Raw genomic sequence first — 22,668 nt, 5'->3', positions numbered from 1 at the left:
AAATTTCCTATCGACTCTGAAACGCTGGGCGAAGAATCTCTGCCAACATCGACAGGATTAATGCCTCGCATCGTCAGAGCATGTGCAACATCTTTATCCAAAACTCTATTTTTTTGTTGTCAAAAACATCAACCGACTGCAATGCTTACACCGGCTCAAAGTAGGACAGTTCCGGTCTGGAAAACTACCTTTCGTTGCGTTCGTGTGTCGCGCCTTAGCTCAACGCAAGCGCGCGTATACATGCAAAACAACATTTATGTCGCTCAAATTGATGGATGAAACTAATGTATCGGTAACAGTCGTCAAATCGTACGACGATGCTTTCTTTTGCACTGTACAGCACAGTAGGTAAGGTGTGGGACATATTGTGAAGAGTGGATATTTTATATAAAAATTGTCTTTCAAATGTCACTTAATTAAACATTAATTTATATAGAATTTTATTTTATTGCTGGCCGTATGGTGGATTATAAATGTGCTAAAACCATGCAGATGGCTAAATAGAATAGAAGCCAAGTTGAGTGATATTTTTTAGAAGATATTTAATTTAATTCAGAAGATTTTAATGGATTGTTTAATAACATAAGAAACATTCCATTATTTTATTATTTTTCCTATTTAAAAAAAATGTAAATATCCTCCGCAAACTAGCGAACAAATAACCATTTACTTCCCACTGTGAAGCGGAAGAGAAAAACATATCCAGAACGCGTCTTACATGCTTGCCACTGCAAGACGCTCGCCCACCCTTGCAACAATGTGTCCGGTTACTTCACTCGAATGCATCTCACCAGTGCGATCCGGGGCGTTCATCTTCGCTGTTCGTTGTTCCGTTGTTTCCAAACGATTGCGTGCCGGAACCACAGACCCGGAATCGTTCCGGAATCACCCTCGCACCCGATGATGACTTCTCCAGAACGCTGTAGAACAGTAGCAAAAGACAGTAGCAGTACAGCAGTTGTTTTGCTAGCGTTGTCGTCTGAGCGAATGAGGTGCGACGAATGTGATTGTTTCTGTTACCGCAAGAAGTGGTACAAAATGAGGACAGCATAAAAATTGCACTCACCCCGGCAGCGGTCGAATGAAAAGCATGTGTGTGTGTGTGTGTGTTTGTTCTGTCTTTGTTCATCCGTGTACGTCTCGCATACCGCAGCACAATGCATTTGCAGGAGCCTTTTCCGTAGCAGCTCTTCTCTCGCCGTGGCGTGGGAAGCGGTTTGCACCACACCATGCGCCTCCATCGCCAACCCCTTTTGTATGGCGGAAAAGTTTTTACCACTCGCCGTGCAGTAGCAGTGGGTGGTGGAAGGTGCGGCCCGGGAACCGGTTATAGAATACTTTCGAAACATAAACTCCTCTTCACTAGAATGCAATTCAATTGCAACGGTTGATGGAACGGGCGAACTCGCAACCATCCATGCGCAACGCACAAAGCGCACTGGCGGTCGTGGTGTGGCGGTGCCAACGGGACAAAGCTAGTGGCTAGGGGGGGTCAGGAACAATGTCCGTACGCGTTGTATGTCATGGTCTTTCGTCGGAAGTGATGCGACCTAGAAAATGGAAAGGAAGAAAACAAAGCCGGAGCAGCGGTGGTCGGTTTTAATCGTTTCGCCTTTTTCGTCAATTATCCTACTATTGCTGGTAAAGTTCCGCACAACGGTGGGAGAAACGTAGGTAGGTGGTTGAGTTTTTGTTATCGTTACAGGTGCGGAATGTGCGCGGTGTAACGATAACAAAGGAAATCCCAAACAACACAGGTAGAGCTGAGAGGGTAAGCGCCGTTGTAATAGGTGCCTTCAGTGGAAGTGAAGTGAACATTCGACACGATGTGGGCGAGATGGACATTATTGTTCACTGCCTTAAAGTGGGGCGATGTTGGAGCCTTGCCTGTTTTGCACGCGCGGACAGGACGTGACTCTTTGTGAGGTTTGATTGAAGCTATTTATGTTCCCTTTTACGGGCACTGTTAATTGTTTATTCAATTTAGCTGTGTGTTAGAATTGTGCTTTTATCGTGTTTTATTGTAGATATCAAACTTACGAATCAAGCAGTGATAGTAATCAACATACAAGTCTATATACACGGTTTTAGTGAGTTATGTTAACATTTCTAACTGGTCACTTATTTGATTGAAGATTCAAATTTATGTTTGGAATGGAACGATGGAATTAGTACAGAAACATTCCACAAATGCATGCTTTATAACGGTCAGTTAAATATCGAAAGCGATAGAAAGTTTTGAATTACTGAATTAGTACATTGAACATCTGTTAAAATGACTCATCCGTTAAAAAGACTCGTTATTCTAGATCTACTTGCGTCAATTGTGCACTCTTCTTAAATGTATTAGTAAGGCAGGAGAGTTGTTTCTCGCAATGCGAAATTAAGCTTTTTAATAGACGTGTTTATGGATCTCGTGAAGCCGGTCTTGTGATACAGTTGTCAACTCGTACGACTTAACAACATGCCCGTCATAGGTTCAAGCCCCAAATAGACCGCCATACGTAGGACTCTGACTATCCTGCAAGCGAGGGAAATCAATTTCCTTGACCGCCAGCGGTTTTTTAGCCTAAAGAAGAAGAAAAAAAAGAAGAAGAAATTTGTGGATTATTTATATTTGTTCATTGTACGAAAAATGCATAATGAGAAGTACTGTAGTTCCATTTTGGTAAGATACGAAGAGAGCATTAGATTAAAAATATAAAAATATAAAAAAGAAACTTCTTACTAGATTGATACATGTTATATTAATCATTTTTTGGTGAATCTTGTGCTTTTTCAGGCAGACAATAGATCAATTATCAATTATATAATTATAAAAAAAACGGCTGCAACACCTCAAAGTTATTAAATAGAATAAAATAACATTTTAATTAGCATATTATAGCCCAATTAAGGCATTTTTTGCAACGAATAATTATATTATTTAATTATATATATTATTTGATTATTTTATAGTTGATTCAGAATTTAGTCCAGAACAACTAGTATTTAATTTTTTTTCAACTTTCAATGATTATTCAATGTAAACGTACATTACTTACGTATTATTAAATTATCACTCTTTTGTTATACTACAAAAATTAATATATTAAAAATTACCATTTTTTGCAAAAAAACATAACAATTTAATTAAAAGATTAACAGGTTATAAACTACCAAGAAGTATGCATGTGTTCGACTTTGCAAAACAACAATATCTCCGTACGAACTACAAATTGCCCGCCCCTGCACTCGCAGGCTCTTATAGGTTTGCCTACATTTAGGCGCAGTGAGCTTGGTTATAATGAGCAAAGATGTGGCGTTAAAAAAAAACGATCCAGCACTTTTACGAAAATTGCATTATGCATATGTTTTGCATAACTTAATAAGAATTTTAAACAATGACCAATATTCTTTGATTTGATTTGCTCTATGTAATAAAAATACTTAATATAATTCACACAATTAATAGCTTAAGCGTAATGAAGTGCCAATCATTTTGCCAGAACTATTCATTTACACAAATTCACCATAAAAGCATGGCATTGTTCGAAAACTTTCTGCGAAAGTCCCGAACACCCCCGCCCGGCAGGGAATTGCATCCTTATGAATGCATAAACCACCCACCATGAATATTCACAATCTTCTGCAGCTGTAGGGCTACCGCATCGATTCCATACGAACCTGCCATTACCGCGTGCCCATAACGAATGGGACGTTAGACGGATGAATAAATTCGATTACCAACGAACAGACGGGACGACGGGTGATTTGCCATCCACGACTGACCTACACAGCCCACCGGTCAAAAAGGGCCACCTGACCCACGCCACTAAAATCACGCCTGCATTTCGGTGGCATGGGCAAAGTTTCACCGGGGTAGCCCAGTATGGCGCAGGAAAGCAAAAGAACAAAAAACAGACAATCACTCCGTCCCGTGGTTCCCGGTTTTCTTCTCGCCGTTGCACTGTAGACAAATCTTTTCGTCTCGGAATGCCAAAATTCCGTCTAGACGGGGTGGTTTCACTGTTCCGCCTGCAAGGTGATGGTAGGAGTGAAAAAGAGAGAGAGAGAGAGAGAGAGAGCAAGAGATTGTTGGAAGATAAATTCCAATTATAAAAAACGAACCTAACTGCCATCGTCTGCAAGTCGCAACGATGCGTTTGTACGTGATGCGGAGCGGAGGTGATGCGGAGCGGGAAAACAGCATAAAAACCGTACGATGTGTCCTCTTCCTGTTTAGCTTTTGGGCATCCTGGTCGCTGGTGGAAGCGTTTAAGCTGCACACAAATCGTATCAGGTGCCAGGGAAACAACACACCAAGCTCACGAGTCTGGAGAACAGAGAGCTGCATACAAAGAGAAGCATTGGCAAAAGCGAGAGTGAAACTGCATTTTGAAACCGGCAGCAAGGACGGTCGGTTTCGGTCGGAAGTCGTCTGTGAAGCTTGTCGTGTGTGTGTGTGTTGGGTAAGGTAGAGTTTTCGAGACGATAAAGGAAACCCCGTTTCCGAATAAATTATACCCTATGCTACGCCTGACGCCTGAGCGCATGCAACAATGGGCAAGTCGGGCAGGTCCAGCAGACTGGCAGAACACCCGGGAATAATCTCATTCGCGAGACGACGTGGCAGTGTGGCAGATTCTGCAACGCGCTGCTACTTTGTACACTGCACAGTGAACTTTTGTCGCACGTGGGAACGTGTGCGCGCTTCCCGTTTTGCAGGGTGAACATTGATTTATTTTGGGAACGTTCGAGATCGAGATGTCCTGTCAAGTTGGCGGTAGCAGGAAAAGTAGTAGAAGTAGTAGTTACCAAAGCCTGGGTTATGCTAATGGGAAACTATTTTTCGTGTGCCTTTCGGTTCCATTTACTCGTGCATCTCGCTGTGAACGAAGGACATACGTCCGTCGAGTGGTCGTAAATTCAGGCACGGAGTCTTTGTGTCAACACCAGCTGCCCCCAGACGATGGCGGGATGACTCGTGAGGATGATTAGTTGTCGGGTGTTGTTTCGGGAATGACATCTGTTCGCGCTGATTCTCCCATCATCCGTCGTTGTTGATGATTAAGAGAGATCGGTTAGGACCGGATTAGTGTCATTCAATGTAGATTCAGGATGTTTGTAGTTGATATTGGATTGAAACGGATCAAGGGATTTAATTTCTGCTTTGAGCTATTCTAAGATTTGTCTACATTTGTAAGCCAATTCTAAGATCTTTTAAGTTGCCAAACTTCTTACTGCTTGTTCGCCTAAGGATCCATAATCGAGCGGGGCTCTTCGCTGGCGTTGCAGAGTCCGGGGAATTTGGAGTTCCGTCCCGTTTTGCACTGCGACGCGGTTGGCCCAGACTGGTAAACCGAACGATCCATGATGTTGGTAAAGGAGTAGTTGCACACGAAGTAATACACATCCATCTGTCCATCCTTCCAGTACCACATGGAGCAGCCTACCTTCGTGCTACGATCGCTGGCAATCTGGGTGAAGTGTCCGATCGGTTTTCTGGACGCAGGAAAAGTACGAAAAAACTCTTTAAAGAGACAACTTTCCCTGAATCGAAAAAAGACATGCTCTACCTACCCACTGTACGACGATGGATACTTTTGCACGTGCTCGGGGCGTGCATCCAGATATTCGCTCCACCAGCTCGACACAAACTTGTGGATCAGATCCTTCTCGGTGAACCGGTAGCCGAAGAACTGCGTGATGGCAATGTTTTGCCCGGCGTACGGGAACTTCTTCGTCGCCCGGCACCGATCGTGACCGTAGTTGCAGGAGCGTGCATTCGCGTCGGCCAGCGAGGCCAGCTCCGGGTCCCAGGTAAGCGTCGGCATCTTGACCGCCGATGGGTAGGGCCGGATCCGGCCGAGCGCAATGTTCGAGCGGTTCAGATTGTGCTCGTCCATGATGTAGGCTTGCAGGGCCGGTGTTAGCAGCACTTTCCGTGCTTTCTGCTTGCCCTGGCACGTTGGTCCGCCCGAGGAGCTGGGTGGATTGCAGCCAACGTGTGGACCACCGCGCGGGCAAAGATCGCTGCTACAGTATTGCCCGCCGGCGCTGACCACCGAGAGGACAGCCAGCAGGAGTGTAGCTGGAAGTGGAGTAAAGGAATAGAATAGAAATGTCATTGAGAATTATAAAAAAAAACTCCTCTCCTCTCCTAAAGAACTTACAACAAGCTATCCAGATGGCCATTGTGAACGTATTGATAGGTCGGTACACAGGATGGGAGATCTTTTATACCGATCAAAGATCAGCTCCGTTTGCATGCTCTTGTTTGATGTTTCCTCAAGCTCACGTGTACTCTGCACAGCTGTTCCAATAAAAGCTTTCTCGCGCAATGATTGTCACATCATATCGCCTGCCAAGCGTGCAAATGTTTCAACGTCCGTTGTTTGGATGAGCTCCGTTGTGGCGTGCAATGTGAAATATGTTGCTCTGGGTTGTTGTTTTATGGCTAGTTCATATCGTAAAATTGATTTCGTTGGTATCCGGTTGCACAACAGGTACGGAAGATAAGACTGGGAATTTTGTAGAATAAAATGGTTCTTGTTGGGGATGGTTGTTGTTCGGTTATTTCTATTAATAGGTTATACAGGATGAATAGCTAATGTTGGAGTAAATAGTTTAACTTACATCTTATTTACTTGGCCTTGATATAGTAACGAACTCCTAAGAGATCAGCTATTCTATTGATCTCTTTCGGGTAGATAACATAAATGTTATGCTTTTAAAACCTTGTAGAAGAAGTTGTTTTGTTTGATGTGAAGATATTCGATATAATTTGCTGAGTTTTTAGGTTTGTTTAATTTTTATTTGTTTGTTTTTTTTTAATTGAGATGTTAGTGGTTCTTTGAAATCTATTTTCAACCTTGCAATCTTGTTACATAAGGTGTTTTCTTCCTGTCTGCGCTTTATCCCAGTTTATTTAATAGGTCTGTTCGCACGCATTTGACACTATCATTAAAATTATGCTAAACTATGGATCAATTCAATGCACATAAAAGTGACAACGCATGAATAAAATCGATAAAGGCTAAAATTCAATACAAAGCATACCACTCAACAAAATGCTGATTGATTCATAATAAAAAAATAAAACTTTCAAAACGTTCACCACTGCATTGCTGAATGCACTGGATCATTATTGCAGTTTATAATTGGAATTGTGTGCTGTGTGAATGTTTAGCATACATTTAGGCGTACAAAATGGATCGGATTTCTATGAGATTTTACAATATTTGTGAATTAAAATAAATAACAATGAGAATTTCCCTGAATACGAAATTAACACGAGCCGTTTTCGATTCTTATAGAAAAACTTTCAGATTTGTATTTGGCGTATCAGTATTTTTCGTGTCTGAATAAAGATGAATCGTTTTAAAGGCATGCTTCCTTCCTTAATACTGTTTTCTTTACTATTGAAATACAATGATTGCTAGTGTATTAAACACTTTTGTTTTTTTTAGCACTTGAAGAGGGCAGTATATTTTTTTTATCGAAAACTAAAATCTAAACGGTAACATAAATATAAGAAATGTCTAGCAAAACGATTACACGATTAGTTAACAACCGCAAAGGGTGTGGAATAAATTCGCTCCGATTTCAAACACAACCCGGGATACAGTTTATCTTCCCCGGTAGCACAACGGGACGCTGGAGGCCCTGCCACATACACCGGTTCGCCTACCATGTTGGTGAAAGAGTAGTTACACACGAAGTAAAGCACGTTGAACACCTTGTTCTCCGTCCACTGTTGGGCGGCACAGCCCATTTTCCACGTCCGATCGCTAACCATCTGCGTGAAGTGTCCAATTTGCGATCTGAGAAAAGGGAAAGGAAAAAGCTTTATTAGCCGTTGGGTGACTTCGACTTCGTAGAGTGCACTTACAACGGCTCTTCGGAGGGAAATCGCCTAAGGTTGGCTTGCGTCGTACTGTTAGCCTCACTCCACCAGCCGTATATTTCCTCGTGCAACAGCTCCAGCACACTTTTCCGCGGGCCGGAATAGCGAACGATGGCAATGTTCTGGCCCACGAACCGGAACTGGGCCGTATTGCGACACTCATCGTGCCCGTAGACACACGAGCGCACGTTGCGTTCGGCTTGGTTCGCCAGCTCCGTGTCCCACACGAGCTGCGGCATGCGGGAAGCGGGAGCAAACTTACCCAACCGGCCCGTGGCCAGCAGGGAGCGCAGTCGATTATGCTCGTTCACAATTGCCGCCTGTACGACAAAGTTGAAGTTCACACTTTCGGCCTGCTTTCCACTGCAGGCTGGCCCCCCTTCTGCGGGTGGCGGATCACAGCCAACGTTTTTCAGCCCCGGCTCGCAAAAGTCCGCCTCACAGTAGTAGTTCCAGGACTGCTGGTGACTGTTGCGGACGAGCGCGAGAAACAGTAGAGCCAGTGTGCCTGCAAGAAACAATCGAAAACTTTCACTACAAAGCACAGGAGATGGAGATTCGCGCGATATACTTCTACGTGTATAATACACTCACTGGAGGATGAATAATGCATCGTCGTCGTGTGTACGGGTTGAGCGGCGATCTACGAATACGTAAATAAACGTCCCACGCCTAGGGAAACTGTCTTTTATATGTAGCGCAAGCTAGCGTTCTAGGTTGAACGTTGCAAATGCGAATTTAAGTATCGTTAGCCAAGACGTGAACAAATCTCGTAAAAGGGCGCCGTAAAGATAATGAGAAAATTCCAATCGCTTCAGACAGGTATGTCGAACACATTCCGTCGATGGGCGCTACACGAAATTATTGGTGGTAAACATTAGAGGAGGATTTATAGCATGACAACTTTATTTGGATAGAAAAATTGATGTTTGGACCATAAAATGTTATTCCGGTTCAACGGTATTCAGGCAAAGCTTAGTTTAAATATTGTCAATGGTAAAAGTATGCAAATTGGATTGTAAAATAATTAACTAACACGAGACTTATGGTAGATATTAAAATTCTTTCAAAATTATCACTCAATATAGGTTACAAAAGTTTTTGCTTCACGGTAAAACAATTTGAGGTCATCATCGTCTTTTCAAAATAATGGTTTCATGTTACATTAAAAGAACAAACAATCAAAAACAAGCAAGAACCAGTAAAATATATTTGCAATAAATCTATCCTCTCAATTCATTTTACTTTAATTTGCTTTAATTTTACAACGGGATGTTGTAGATGTTAGTTCCTTTTTTCTTTTATTATCAATACAAGTTGCGAAAAACTGGTTATTTACAAAGACATAAAGTTTGACATACCTGGCTTATTCAAGCTAACATTTGTCAAACAACTCACAAATCTTCATCCGACAGGTTCGAGAGGAGTTATGTACGTAAGCAACTGATCGAATGGGCTTTTCTTTGTCCGATCTTTGTGACTAAGCGTTACATCTTCTTTGCCCTTTATGTAACGGCCCGTTCTAAGCTCGAATTTGCATTCCACTGTTACTTTAATACGAGGTTGATATAGTAATAAAATCGTTCTACCGGCAAAACCGCCTGCTGGCAGGTTATGATGAGTTCAGATGGAAATGGTTCCCAAATGTGTGCTTATTCTAATATCTGAGGAACAACTGTTCAAATAAGCTAAATAAAGTGGTTACGTATTGTTGGCAACATTCATTGTGCGTCAGAGGATAGACAAGTAAGCAGTAAATTGGAGAGATGTATCTAAAACCACGCAGAACAGACGCACGTTCAAATAATATCAGGTAGGAAGAAAGTGTATTGAGTTGAGATATAGATTGACTGCAATTCAGCTACGATGTTCAGGTTCATACAATAGTTTTGAGTGGCATTTCATATCATTGGATTGCTTTATTTTGCTGCATTAAATTAGTTTGGAACAGGTTTGATAGTTTCTGATACTGAGCACAGTCCAGGTAGCGTTGGATTGCGACCCGTAGTACATTTCGAAGCAACCGCTCCAGCTTTGTAGACTGGACGGTCAATAATGTTGGTGACAGCATAGTTACACACGAAGTAGTACGTCTGCCAGTTGCCATTCACCCAATTCTGCATGGCACACCCAATCTTGGCGGTCTGGTCACTTGCCATCTGTGTGAAATGTCCAATGGCAGGTCTGCGAAGCAAGCACAACATCACAAGTAACAATCAGTATCGTTTCAGTTCATAGAGATCCCAATTACCCGTGATTACTTACCCAGAATTGCTCGATGGATAGGAGTTGAGTTGTTCCTGCTTAGTAAAGCTGTACTCATTCCACCAGGAAGCGATGTTGGAGCTTATTAGCTGCGATATCGTATTGGTCATGCGGGAATACTGCGCCAGTGCAATATTTTGTCCAGCCCACGCATAGACGGGCGTGTTACGGCAGCTATCATGTTGGTACTGGCAGCTGCGTGCATTATTACCAGCCTGTTTGGCAAGTTCCTCGTCCCAGGTAAGGGTGGGCATACGAACGGCCGGCAGGAACGGTTTCAGTTGACCTAGAGCTAGTTGCGATCGGCGCGTATTGTGCTCGGAAAGGATCAACGTTTGTAGCGTAGAGTTGATCGTTATAACCATGGGTTTCAACCCAGCGCAGGCCGGTCCTCCCGGGATGCCTGGAGGATTGCAACCAACGTTCTGACGACCGTTCCGGCAGTAGCTAGTGCTACAGTAGTTGATTTGAGCCTGCAGTCCACTTACCAGACAGCTCACAATTGCCACTAGAGGGAAGCAAATAAGACTCTCACAATGTGTCCTCACAAGGTACATAGGATGAAGATCGCGTACACCTACCGAATATCCATGATGCCATTTTTCCTAAACACTGGTGCACCTCAACCAAAATCCGAGTTCACTGTAACGTTACACTTGCGCAGCTGTGGCATTTTATAACGTTTCGAAACAAACAATTTGCATACCCACGAAATACCGCGATGTGCTCGTTCTACTCCAATAGTAGCAGTGTGTTTCTGTTGTTATGTATATACCGACTAACACCACACAGACGTTCGCATGTGAAATGGATGTTGTACGTGAGCAAATAATATGCCGTATTTTATCAAGTGTAATGTGCGTATGAGTATTGTGCGAACCTAAACTTTACAGCCATCTTTAGCTTGCAAGACAATTTTCAAAACACGAACACTGCTAGAGGAATGATAATGATTTCGAAGTAAACATTATAAAGTATGGAAATACTTTATCGGGCATAAAATAAACATCAAATCGTACAAAACAGATAATACATCAAAGTTAGTTATGAGTAGGAAATATTGATTTAAACGAGTAGTTTTTCAAATTTCAGCTTTAGTCAACATTTATTTAAGTTTTAATTGCAATATTGTCCCACTTGCCAGTTCAAGACGGAAAGTTTCGGTCTATCAATGGAAGTATAATTATCATCTGGGTTGTGCCGAAAACAAGGCTTTTGAATTTTTTTGTTTCTTATGAATTAAAATAAATAAAAACAGTTCATAAAACTATTACAACTCCTATTCACGAAATATTTAACTTCGTTGAGTATGTTTATCATAACAAACAATTGTATCTGCAGAGTTGGCATGAAGCTTGAATTGGTTTAGCTTTTCCTAATTGCCATAGTGATATAATTCATGCTAGATTTCAAAATTAACACTCAATAGGTCAAACTTTTGAAAGCATCATTTTTCAAGCGTAACGTTTATCCATTACAAAACGTTGGGAGGGAGTTTTACGGTGTTTCAAGAGACAAAGCAGCCAACCCTGTGGCAAAATAAATTTGCAATAAATAGTTTATTTTATTTATTTTATATTATACAATGATCATAAATGCCATCATCAAGCGTTATATTGAAGTATTAATGGCTATCTCTTAGTTCCCTAAATAATTAATAAAAGCGTTTGGTTTCTTGCAGATTGTTTGAATGTGGTTGACAAACCTGATCTACCTTCGAAGCAACTCGCGAATCCGACGGGTTTGATGGATTTTACGTACGTACTAATAGAATGGGCTTATCTCTGTCTGATCTTTATCGTAAAGCGTTACATCTTCTTAGCTCTTTATGTAACGAGTTGTTTTAAGTTCGAATTTTCATTTCACCGTACAGTTGCCTTTGTGACGCTGCACTAGCAATGAAACTGCTTTGAATGCAATAACTCCGTCTGGCTGTGTTCAATGAGTTAATGTGTGCTTATTCAAATGTCCGGACGAGCAGAACAACTGTTCAAATTAGCTTACTAAGGTGGCTAATTATTGCGGCTATCGTTCATTGTACGGTAGATTATAGATAAGGAAACAGTAGATTATTTCTCTCTTTGAGCTCTCTAGACACGAGTCAAAAAGGTCGGGAGATAGATACAATAGACGCAACTTACTCCTAACTTACTTAACTTACTAAAAAGAAACAGAGAGTATGTTGAGTTGAGCTAACGATCGTTAAAATTACTCTAATTGTTTGAAGTCTTGTACGACGATCTTCTTACAGCAGATGGTTACGATCGTACCATAATGTTAGGTAGTATTTTATGTCATCGAATAGCTTTATTTTGGTTCTTTAGGTTCGTTTGGAACAGGGTTGATAGTTTCCGATTCTGAACATAGTCCAGGCAGCGTCGGATTGCGCCCGGTAGTACATTTGGAAGCAACAGCTCCAGCTTTGTACACTGGACGGTCAGCAATGTTTGTGACGCCATAGTTACACACGAAATAGTACGTCTGCCAGTTGTCACTCACCCAATTCTGCATGGCACATCCAATTTTGTCGCTCTGATCACTGGCCATCTGCGTGAAATGTCCAATGGCAGGTCTGTGAAGCAAGCACAACAACACCAATTACAATCTGTATCGTTTCAGTTCATAGAGATCCCAATTACTCGTAATTACTTACCCAGAATAGCTCGATGGATAGGTGTTGAGTTGTTCTTCCCTAGTAACGTTGTGCTCACTCCACCAGGAAGCAATGCTGCTGCTTATAACCTCCGATACCGTTTTGTTCATGCCGGAAGATTGCGACAGCGCAAGGTTCTGTCCGGCCCACGCAAAGACGGGCGTGTTGCGGCAGCTATCGTGTTGGTACGTACAGCTGCGTGCATTATTGCCAGCCTGTTTGGCAAGTTCCTCGTCCCAGGTAAGGGTGGGCATACGAACGGCTGGTTGGAACGGTTTCAGTTCACCCTGCGCCAGTTGCGATCGGCGCTTATTGTGCTCGGAAAGGATCAACGTTTGTTCTTCAGGGCTGAACGTTTTAACCTCTGGATTCAGACCAGCGCAGGCCGGTCCGCCCGGACTGGCGGGGGGATTGCAACCAACGTTTGGTCGACCGTTCCGGCAGTTGCTATTGGCACAGTAGTCAGTTTGAGCTTGCAGTACGCCGACTAGACAGCTCACGATCATAACTAGAGGGAAGCAAATAAGACTCTCACAATGTGTCCACACAAGGTACGAAACATGGTTTGGGAAACTCGATTCCACCTACCGAATGTCCAATCCCATTGATGGGCCATTTTTCCTAAACACTAGTTCAACTTAACCGAATCCCGAGTACACTGTTACGTTACATTCACGCAGCTGTGGCATTTTATAACGTTTCGAATCAAACAATCCGCATGCTAGCAAAACACCGAGTTAAGCTTGTTGTAATTCAATTGTAGCTGTGTTTTTCCGTTTTTATGTATGTTTAGTACTAGCGCCTAACAGCACCGAGTGTAGTGCGAATCTAAATTTACAACCTTCTTCACAAAAAAACAAAATTATTAACAAAACTCGAACAGTGCAACTTTCATCATGAGTGACAGAATGGTAATAATTTATTTCAATAAAAACATCAAAATATATTCATTTAATTGATAATTTGGGGAAAGATTTTAAATATTTTGAAAAGTAAGTTAATTTTCAAAAGTCAAATTCAAATAATAAAAATTTAAATAGAAATAATGTTTTAACTTTGTGTGCTGTTGCTCACTATTACTGACAGATGACTGTGAGCACTTGCGCCCAACATAGCAAGCTGGAAGTATTTAATTTTATTCCGAAATTGTCAGCACTATGGTTGTTACCGTTGCCAACGGGAAGGGAGATTTTTCTTGTTATAGAAAGTTCAATTACCAACCCATAGTGCGGTATACCTTAACGTGAACTGATGTTGTACATACGAGAAGAGTGTATTATTTTAGTAAGCTAATTCGATTCGTTGTAATTGGAGGTTAAAAAAAGGCAAACGGCCTATTTGTATGATGCAGTTGCGGTACGTGCATTGTAAAGTAGTTGCAAATCCACCAGGCATGTTACATGTACTGTTAAGTAGTGAAGGTTCAACTGTTCATGTATGATCTATATGACAAATACAACAAAACTTTGATTGCCCAAGGGTTTTATTTGTATTTTACAAGCTATGTCTATTGACAAGGTCATTCAAGGCATCTGTTGCTGATCTCAAAGAGATTGTTTAACACAAAGATCAAAGAGAAGGTTCTTAGTTTCACTGAATCTGTCGGGACAATGTCTCGACTGTTTGTTGCATGATGTCATAACATAAAAAATAAGTAATTCCCTGGCGGAGTCTCTGCGATACGATGACTTCTAGACACTAAAGTGGTTGTACTATTTCGAGGTAATTGTATTTTATTTACTACTGTAAAGCTTCCTTCAAGAGGTGAATGAAATGAAATTGTTCTTTGGTTGTTAAGCCATTCTAGCCAAGCATTCAGTCATCTCCTATACCCTGTCACAGTGCTAAAATGTCTTCAATTTCTCCTGACAAAAAACTCAGTTGCGGCCAACACGGTTGGTTTAATTACTGTTACACTACTCTCCAATGCACCTGGCAAGTCCGATGCGGTGCTGCTATGTTCCGTATTAGTTAATCCATGTCGTCTGGTGCAAAAAAGTTGTTGTTTGATAACAAAATGACACAGTTGCATTACCCTTCGGCTGCCGGCATGAATGAACGGTTTGATTTGATATGAAAGACCAACCCCGAAGGCAAAGTTCCAAGAATCAGCAACCCGGCGGCAATGAAGATTGCTTAAAAATTCATCAAATCGACTAATCCCCAGCTGTTGCAAACGAGTTCTACGAAGGTGAGATAAAAGCATCGCATAAATGAGTGTTTACCGATAACTTTCATTGATACAAGGCAATTCTTTGGAAATCTGAAATCTGCACACATTGATAATGGGTGGCTTATCTTCGTACATGGTGGTTAAGTGCTCTGATTGTGGTTCCAAGATGAGGTATAAATGCTCTGCCTGGTACTCACTGACATACAAACCAAAGCATACCCTTCCGAAAGTGTAGTTGAAGTCCAGCAGTGACACTCACAAAATGTTTCGTTTTATTCTCGGTACTGCTTCTGCACACCTTTTACACACATAAGACTCCTTTGCAGCTACTAACATTGAGATTTTGTTTTCTCTCTCTCCCTCTGTTTCTCCTAAATTATAGCCTCCCTTCTGCTGATCGGTCTGATCGACAGCATCTACTCGTTCGACTACTGCACGGCGAACCTGTGCAGCAGCGGTATCCCCAATGTTGGCTGCAATCCTCCACCGCTCAGTGGTGGTCCGCAATGCTTCGGCCGGTCGCCGGTCGTGGTGCCGATTACGGCGAGCCTCAGGTCGCTCATCCTTGACCAGCACAACAGCCGTCGTTCGTTGATTGCAACTGGCCGTCTGAGCCCGTTCTTCCCGGCCCGCCGGATGCCGACGCTGGTGTGGGACGACGAGCTGGCCTCGCAGGCCGGCCACAATGCCCGGTCCTGTGTTTTCCAGCACGATCGGTGCCGCAACACGGTTGATTTCCGCTGGGCTGGTCAGAACCTTGCGATCAAGCAGTTCTTCGGCCAAACGATTACGGTCGAGACGCTGATCAACGATTTCGTGCGCATGTGGTGGGATGAGCATTTCGATACAACTACCGGACACATCGACTCCTACCCGAGCAACCATGTGGGGTAAGTATGCAGCTGGACACCAGTGTGTTTGGAGTTGAGTGTTTAATAACCTTTTCATCGGGTGCGTTTGCTGTGCAGACCCGCCATCGGACACTTTACGCAGATCGCCAGCGATCGCACCTGGGCGGTTGGATGTGCGATGCAGAACTGGCTGCAGGATGGCATGTGGATCACGTACTACTTCGTGTGCAACTACTCGTTCACCAACATCGTCAACCAGCCCGTTTATGTGCGCGGTACCACGGCGGAGGGCTGCACGACGGGACAGGACTCGCGCTACCAGGGTCTGTGCTCGGTGAACGAGGTGGTACAGTCGGTACCGTAAGGTTGAAAACCATTGAGTGGGAATAAAATTATCAATTGTAAATTTAAATATAAGCGTTTCACACGCACCTAAATGCAGCAATACATATCACATCGTTATCAGCAGACGAAAAACGTATCTGGCTCGTACAAAATCAGTAGCAACAGTAGAGATAAAGTATGTTTTTTTTTATTGACAGCATCTTATTACATTGATAAGATAAGTTGAATTTGGTCGTTTTTTTTTCTTCTATTGCTGGAGTATTTATATCGGCCCAATGCACTGGATTATCATTGTTTTTTTGCTTTAAGTAGCTACCATAAAAATTATGGCTGCGTACGTTAAAAAATCCTTGCCTTATCTTTCATTAAAGCTACATTTAGTTCCAAACAATGGTTATCTCAAATCCAAAGCACCGAGCGTTTCCATTCCATGAGAACATCATTCGCTTGTTTCAACGAACTAATTAAGACCGGCACAGGTGTACTGGGTCGCGTTGCGTGTTTACGCTAATTAATTTGTCACCAGTTACGGTCAGTTATTTGACCGGCCGCAAGCATACGCGTACGCGACGATGATGATGGTTGTGAAGTTGCCTTGCGAATTGTCGTGTCGAATTGTCCGCTGGAGTGTGTGTGTGTGTGTGTTTGTGTGAGCTGAAGTCCATTGATTCTGCTGAACCATATGCTACCGTCGGTCATGAGAACATCCATCCAATCCAAGCTGTCTGGCTGGCTGGGAACCTAAACCGATGGGGCAGGTTGTTGTTTTTTAATGAACAAAAATAGGTCGTAATGAAAAGCGCGTGATATACTAATGGCTGCATCGAAACGAGAACGCTGCCACTTTCCTGGCCGAATCCATCACAAAGCATGGAAGAGATCGTTGAGCGAGTACGGCAACACGCTCAACTATTTATGAGGGTATTATTGCGTACGTTTTATGGGGCGCAGTATGTCCAATGTTCTCACAGCTCTGGCGGTCACAACTCAGCGAAACGATGATTCGCAGGCATGGCATATTGTTGTGCGCTTTTCTCGATAACTCGATCCCGGATTTATGAGCTGCATATAAAAATTAATCACAATCCACGGGTAGCGGACATATGACAGCGGCACCGGATCCGATCAATACAGTGTCCGGCATCGAACGGCATACCCAGGTCGAGCCGGTGGGCTTGTGCATACATATTATTGTCTGGGATTAATTTGTGACAGATAGCAGTGAGCCTAGGGTCGGAGTGGAAATAAATGTATATGAAGGCTTCCGCGCGTTCATCCTTCTCGGCGGGGGGTGAAAAGCCACCGGAAAGGCGAGACCAAAGTTCGTTTGTTGAATGATAAGTTAAGCGTGCGAGTATAATGATGCACCGGACAAAAGTGCAGCGTTGGGTTTTGAGTTTTTCTGTACAAACCATGCCAGATGCGCTATCATTGAGGTGAGTTATTCCGTATCCAAATCGGAGGTATTTGACATTGTTTATTTCAGGAAAGTAGGTAGAATGAGCGTTTACTTTTAAGCTAAAAATTCAGAATTCTTAACGGTTTTTAAGTATTTTTTCTGAAAAGAATTGAGTGCAATTCGACCTTATAGACACCATAAGGTTTCACTTAAACCATCACTTTAACCAATTATTTTAAATAAAAAAGGTACGAATAGTTTTATCACTATTCAGCATTTAACCTTTAATAACCTTATTAAAGTTCATTTGTTGTCACATCCACCCAGGAGCACTAAAAAAACGCCTGAAGGTATGCAATATTGTAATCTATTTTATTGTTTACAATATTTTAGCTATTCGTAGCAAATGGTTTTGGTGTTTTCAACCATGTGTGACGTTAAAAAAAAAGATTTATATGATTTAAACTATAAAAAATGCTCTACGTAACCATTCGTTGGTTATAAACCCCGGAAAGTATGCAACCGTCGTAAAAATCTGGCCCCATTTACGATTTCGGCGGAACAACACGTTTCAAATACGCTATGGAACTTTTTCCTTCACCCTCACAAAGACGCATTCAAACGTGAAGAGTGAATCACACACACACACACACAAACAGACAAAAGTGAATTTTATTGCATATCTTTGCTTTCTTTTGGGATTTGAGCAGGAATTTCTGCTAGCGAATTGGAATAATAAAATGCACTCCATCGTCCGCCCCCCCCCCCCATCAACTATACGCGTTAGTTCTCTTCCGGTAAGCAAATCGCAAACGTAACTACCTTAGAGCGCTGAAAGTTAGAGAAAGTAAGCCAAACCAATAATCGGATTGGGGGTGGTGGTGGGGTTCAGTCGTCTCGTGCTGGCGGTTTGGATTTTGGTCGCATTGCTGCCGGCTAATCCGTCCCGGTTCCCGGTGAGGTTAATATGTCGTGGCAAAGGAACGCTGGAGCTGCTATACTCTTTACCCCAATAAGTATCCAATATGGCAGAATCTGCTGCGTTTATACAACTTTAATAACGATATCTGCCTTGCCTTGCATGGTGGGAAGCGAATGATCGAGGTCAATATCTTGCTTTTCTGAATAATATTTATTTGAGGAAAGGCTCCTGCGGGGACCGTACATCCCGCAGGACGCAAGATTATCTCCATACCCATCACAAAAGTGCCTTGTTCATCTTTATATCCCGTCGCTTTGCCCGCAACAACGCGCCGAACGAAGGGAAAGGGCTAGCGAAAGCTGTTCCATTATGCACCATTAAGGTTATCGAGCAATAAAAGGTGGTCGTTTTGCCATGTTCTTTTTAAATCTTGAGCACACTTTTAAAGTCGTCTGAGCGGTACGGCATAAATCATTGCCTCCCTTGTTGGACGGTGGCATAGATTTGCGAGGACATCCTGGGACGCCACAAAGCGAAGGTTGGTCTCACCTGGTAGTTTCCTGGCGGTTTGGTGCAATTCCCTTCCCGTTTTGACGAGCTGTCGACGTCGCAAAAATCACCGGTCAAATGTCAGCTCCTGTTGTATGCCCTGTTGTGTGTGTTGCTCTTTGTCCCATAGCATGAACTACATAAACGGTGTGTTGTGACGGACACCTTGCACCTTACCGCACGCACGACCCACAAACAAACCGGTGACGATAAAATCCAAAATCCGGCACGAGGACACCGTTGAATTGTGGCATCGAACGTCGAAAGCAACTCCTTCCTTTATGCCGTACCCGGGTACCCGGTGTACGGAATTCGGAAACTGGCAGCGAGACACGTTTAAAACGGAACTGCTTGCGCTCTTTGTTTTTTTGGTACCATCCAGACGTATCCTGATCGATACGATAAGCTGTCCGTGTGTTTGTCCTTTCTTTGTGTCGGAAGGGCAAACACGCGGTGATGCTGCCAGTTCCTGGCCGTTGGCCGTCCGTCAGTGCTCAACCGTGTTTATCTTAATCTATAATTCTACAAGGATATGGATAGTCTTTATGTTTACCGGCCACGGGACGCACAGTTTTGGGGACGCTTGCCTTTTGATTCTTCGTGCTATTGACAAGATGGATCGCTGCTCGCACGTTGATTCGAATCAGCTGTAAGCGTGGGACAGGCAGGCTTAGAGCAAACCCACAAAGTCTACTGTGTACTATGACGCGAAAAAAAAACAAAGAGTCAAACTCACACCGGTCCGCTTCGACACTGGAAACTATCGGAACAAGTAGAAGGACGCGCGCGCCCGAAACAGCGGCAGTTCTGTAAACTGTTTGCTTGCCAGACGGGACAAACATTCTCGGGGCAAAAAATCCGCCCAAGCTTAATGTTGTCGCATGTCGCACCAAAACATTTCATCCGTCCACGGAACCCGGCAAACGCTCCACAAGGAATGAAGCGAACGGAAGCACAAGCAGCACACGCTCGCAGCTCGGAATCTAATCTGCTGCCGGGAAAATTACATGACTCGTAAAAGTAAATTAAGTTGCATGCAACCCGTTGCACCGTTGCCGTTGAACGGGGTTTCCCACACACACCCTTACCCTGGAGCTGCGCTGCTGCGAAACGGTCACGGTGTGTGGGTGTGTGTGTGGGACGCCTACAAAGCCAATAAAATGCATTCCATTTCATTGAATTAATAACAATTAAATTACTCCAAATCGAACGGATTGATTGGTGGTGATTGCGTTTCAAGTTCGTCCCTGCTGCGTGGTGCATACAGTTGTGTGTGTGGAGATTAATAGCAAATATTATTAATGATTGTGGTTCGGTTGGCAGCTGCAGCTGCCCCGGTTCTCTGGCTCATACGGACTTGCACAGTTGATTGTACGGCGTGCAATTTATGCACCGGCATAAATCGGAATATGCTTCGCTGCCATGTTGCGCTATCATTAGTGTGGAAATGTCTTGGAAATTGGTAGCCAAAGCTCTATGGTGAGTTGTTGTCTTGTGCAGAAACGATCCGGCACGGTCACATCGTAGGCTAACCCATCCCATCCAACCCATAAAAGCATGGTTTGTTTATTAAATCTTCTCATGGCTGTATCTCGAGCAGTATGCCCACCACGTTCGCCGTTTCTGTACCGTTTTAGAGCAGCCCCATAAATGCTTGTTATGATCGGAGAAGATGATCGATTAGGAGCATCCGGGCAGCTTAACTCATAATTAATTATTCTAATAAATCCATCACAGAAGGGGAATGTGTGCGATACGAGCACGCTTTAACAGGCTGCACGGCCATAACTTCATATCGGGGAAAAACTTTGTTTGATTGAATATTGTTTCCACTTCCGCTTGCCACACGATGATAAGAGAAGCTAAACTTTGCGGAGTGCGAGAGAGAGAGAGAGAGCGACAGCGTAGAAAAGAATGCCCTTGATTTCTTTGTGCTAAAAATGTGCTGTTGGAAAACTTTTCCCTCTACCCTGCCTTCCACAACAACACGGGATGTAACACGCTTCACCATGGGGAAGATGATGGTGCATTTGCAAACCATTGCAGCGAGCTGTTTATTTGATTTTGCTGCTTATTGTTGATGTTGTTCGGTGCAAGCATACAGGCACGCTGCTTCACCACCTTGCCATCTCTTTGCTGTGTAACGTTCCATCGGTCTCTCTCTCTCTCTCTTTCTGGGCGGATGTATGTTACTGTTTTGTGAGTTTCATCCATCGTTGGATGGTGGTGTGCGGGTAGATCGGGTGGAAAATGCAGCGCAAAATGGGCAAAACTCTTCACGCAAACTTCCACCGTCTAGCGTGGATCGTTCGTTTGATGAAGAGGAGTAAAACATGCTATAAGCACGATGTAGTCGCGCAAACAAGAGTCTGGTGTTGTGTTCATCCAATTGAGGAGTTGCGGAGAACGTAGACAGTGGTCTGTCAATGTTTGGGGGTATGTTTTATTTGATTTTTGCAGACTCCAAAATACTAGAATTAATGGAAGTTTATTGATAATAACATTAGCAACGCTGAATATCCCTTAAAAGACGATCAACTTCAAGTCGTATACAAGTATGGATATGCGGTTACATTCAGCATGATTGCCATGGGAAAAACAGTTTTGATACACCGTTTTCGAGCCCAAATAAACAATGTTAAGCTGCTTTTGAACATAGTTCAACAGTAAGTAAACATTTGACAACCAACATCGGATGCCTATCTGAACTTCGTTCATTCGTAACTAAACAAGTGAAACCTCCACGTTGATCCGTTTGCTGTATAGAGTTTAGATTTTTGGCCTATAAGTTATCCCGATACCTTTAACATTAATCGTTGACTATTAAATTAGTACAAAATGATTTAAAATGAAGCTCCAAATAATTCAATATGAACAAAATAAACACCAAAGAAACGTAGCTGCGTAATACAAACGTACGTTAATATTAGGAAAAGCAAATGTTTAGTTTAGATTGAACAATGCTCAGAAAGGCAACAGAATTCCCGTCAAATGTTTAAATATATTTGAACTGTGTACAAAAGCTCCTTAGGCGTCATCCATCAATTACGTAACGCAAACAATTGCAAATTGTCGACCCCCACACCCCTAGTGTAACAAACTGTAACGTTGGAAGAAACCATCCATCCCCCAAATTACGTTACAGATAGGTTTTTTTTACTTTATTCTGGTATATTCAATATTTTTAAAATTAACCAAAAAAAAATTCATTATATTTTGCATAAAGAAATGTTGTCCCATGCAGTAATCAAATTCAAAAAGATTCTGATAATTGGATCCTCAGCACGGTTTTAAATGTACTTGCATTACCATCATCAGAAGCGATTTTCATCATGCCATGTTTCCGGTCCTCCATAAATATGTCTATCTTTCCTATCTTTCTATCTATGGGGCCCTTTCCGTTTGAAATTCGTAGGCTGAAAATTCAGCCTATCAGCTGTTTGCATTGTATAGCAGCTTTCGAGCAGCTATCTAATTGAGTATAATATACAGGTGGGCTTATCCCAAGGTTTATGAATTTAGAAGGCTGATTTTTATCGCTTCTGCTTCTGAATGAAGATAGTAAGAGTGTTTTGAGTATTCGTCAAGCCTCCAGAAAGCTTGTTTGAGAAAAAGTTTTCACC

At 42.7% G+C, this 22,668-nt stretch overlaps 4 protein-coding genes across 6 annotated transcripts; 1 reads left to right on the top strand and 3 right to left on the bottom strand.

Annotated features, from left to right (window-relative positions):
- Window positions 1-5,116: 5,116 nt before the first annotated feature.
- Window positions 5,117-6,188, bottom strand: LOC120950138 (antigen 5 like allergen Cul n 1-like). The gene is made up of 3 exons (XM_040367933.2): window positions 6,156-6,188; window positions 5,563-6,073; window positions 5,117-5,484 (listed from the first exon to the last, which is right to left on the bottom strand). The coding sequence occupies exons 1-3, from the start codon at window positions 6,175-6,177 to the stop codon at window positions 5,235-5,237; spliced, it is 783 nt and encodes a 260-aa protein (XP_040223867.2). The 5' UTR covers window positions 6,178-6,188; the 3' UTR covers window positions 5,117-5,234.
- Window positions 6,189-7,436: 1,248 nt separating this feature from the next.
- LOC120949854 (venom allergen 3-like) lies at window positions 7,437-8,577 on the bottom strand. The gene is made up of 3 exons (XM_040367420.2): window positions 8,483-8,577; window positions 7,874-8,396; window positions 7,437-7,805 (listed from the first exon to the last, which is right to left on the bottom strand). The coding sequence occupies exons 1-3, from the start codon at window positions 8,499-8,501 to the stop codon at window positions 7,544-7,546; spliced, it is 804 nt and encodes a 267-aa protein (XP_040223354.2). The 5' UTR covers window positions 8,502-8,577; the 3' UTR covers window positions 7,437-7,543.
- A 1,177-nt stretch (window positions 8,578-9,754) lies between these two features.
- On the bottom strand, window positions 9,755-13,462 carry LOC120952616 (venom allergen 3-like). Of its 3 annotated transcripts, none has more exons than XM_040372034.2 (3): window positions 10,735-10,799; window positions 10,154-10,661; window positions 9,755-10,072 (listed from the first exon to the last, which is right to left on the bottom strand). In XM_040372034.2, exons 1-3 carry the CDS (start codon window positions 10,751-10,753, stop codon window positions 9,826-9,828), a joined length of 774 nt encoding a protein of 257 aa, XP_040227968.2. In that variant the 5' UTR covers window positions 10,754-10,799; the 3' UTR covers window positions 9,755-9,825. The 3 variants fall into 3 exon arrangements, with proteins under 3 accessions (XP_040227968.2, XP_040227966.2, XP_040227965.2); XM_040372032.2 differs by lacking the exons at window positions 10,154-10,661; window positions 10,735-10,799 and adding exons at window positions 12,807-13,314; window positions 13,395-13,462 and having other exon boundaries at window positions 9,785-10,072; XM_040372031.2 differs by lacking the exons at window positions 9,755-10,072; window positions 10,154-10,661; window positions 10,735-10,799 and adding exons at window positions 12,435-12,725; window positions 12,807-13,314; window positions 13,395-13,462.
- A 1,492-nt stretch (window positions 13,463-14,954) lies between these two features.
- LOC120961427 (antigen 5 like allergen Cul n 1-like) lies at window positions 14,955-16,286 on the top strand. Its single transcript, XM_040385143.2, has 3 exons — window positions 14,955-15,260; window positions 15,362-15,869; window positions 15,948-16,286. Exons 1-3 carry the CDS (start codon window positions 15,242-15,244, stop codon window positions 16,192-16,194), a joined length of 774 nt encoding a protein of 257 aa, XP_040241077.2. The 5' UTR covers window positions 14,955-15,241; the 3' UTR covers window positions 16,195-16,286.
- Window positions 16,287-22,668: the final 6,382 nt, after the last annotated feature.

This window comes from Anopheles coluzzii, chromosome 2 (genome assembly GCF_943734685.1).
Source record: "Anopheles coluzzii chromosome 2, AcolN3, whole genome shotgun sequence".
Lineage (NCBI taxonomy): Eukaryota > Metazoa > Arthropoda > Insecta > Diptera > Culicidae > Anopheles > Anopheles coluzzii.
This window is presented reverse-complemented; position numbering and strand designations above follow the sequence as displayed.

What these genes read in the sequence shown, in the direction of transcription:
- LOC120950138 (XM_040367933.2), bottom strand. Translation starts at nt 6,177, where the DNA reads ATGGCCATCTGGATAGCTTGTT. An exon ending in GGCCATCTGGATAGCTTGTT is followed by an intron (nt 6,074 to 6,155) that starts GTAAGTTCTTTA and finishes CTCCACTTCCAG; the next exon opens with CTACACTCCTGCTGGCTGTC. An exon ending in TATCCATCGTCGTACAGTGG is followed by an intron (nt 5,485 to 5,562) that starts GTAGGTAGAGCA and finishes TCCTGCGTCCAG; the next exon opens with AAAACCGATCGGACACTTCA.
- LOC120949854 (XM_040367420.2), bottom strand. An exon ending in TTTCCCTCCGAAGAGCCGTT is followed by an intron (nt 7,806 to 7,873) that starts GTAAGTGCACTC and finishes CCCTTTTCTCAG; the next exon opens with ATCGCAAATTGGACACTTCA.
- LOC120952616 (XM_040372031.2), bottom strand. Translation starts at nt 13,422, where the DNA reads ATGGCCCATCAATGGGATTGGACATTCG. An exon ending in TCAATGGGATTGGACATTCG is followed by an intron (nt 13,315 to 13,394) that starts GTAGGTGGAATC and finishes GCTTCCCTCTAG; the next exon opens with TTATGATCGTGAGCTGTCTA. An exon ending in TATCCATCGAGCTATTCTGG is followed by an intron (nt 12,726 to 12,806) that starts GTAAGTAATTAC and finishes CTTGCTTCACAG; the next exon opens with ACCTGCCATTGGACATTTCA.
- LOC120961427 (XM_040385143.2), top strand. An exon ending in TACCCGAGCAACCATGTGGG is followed by an intron (nt 15,870 to 15,947) that starts GTAAGTATGCAG and finishes TTTGCTGTGCAG; the next exon opens with ACCCGCCATCGGACACTTTA.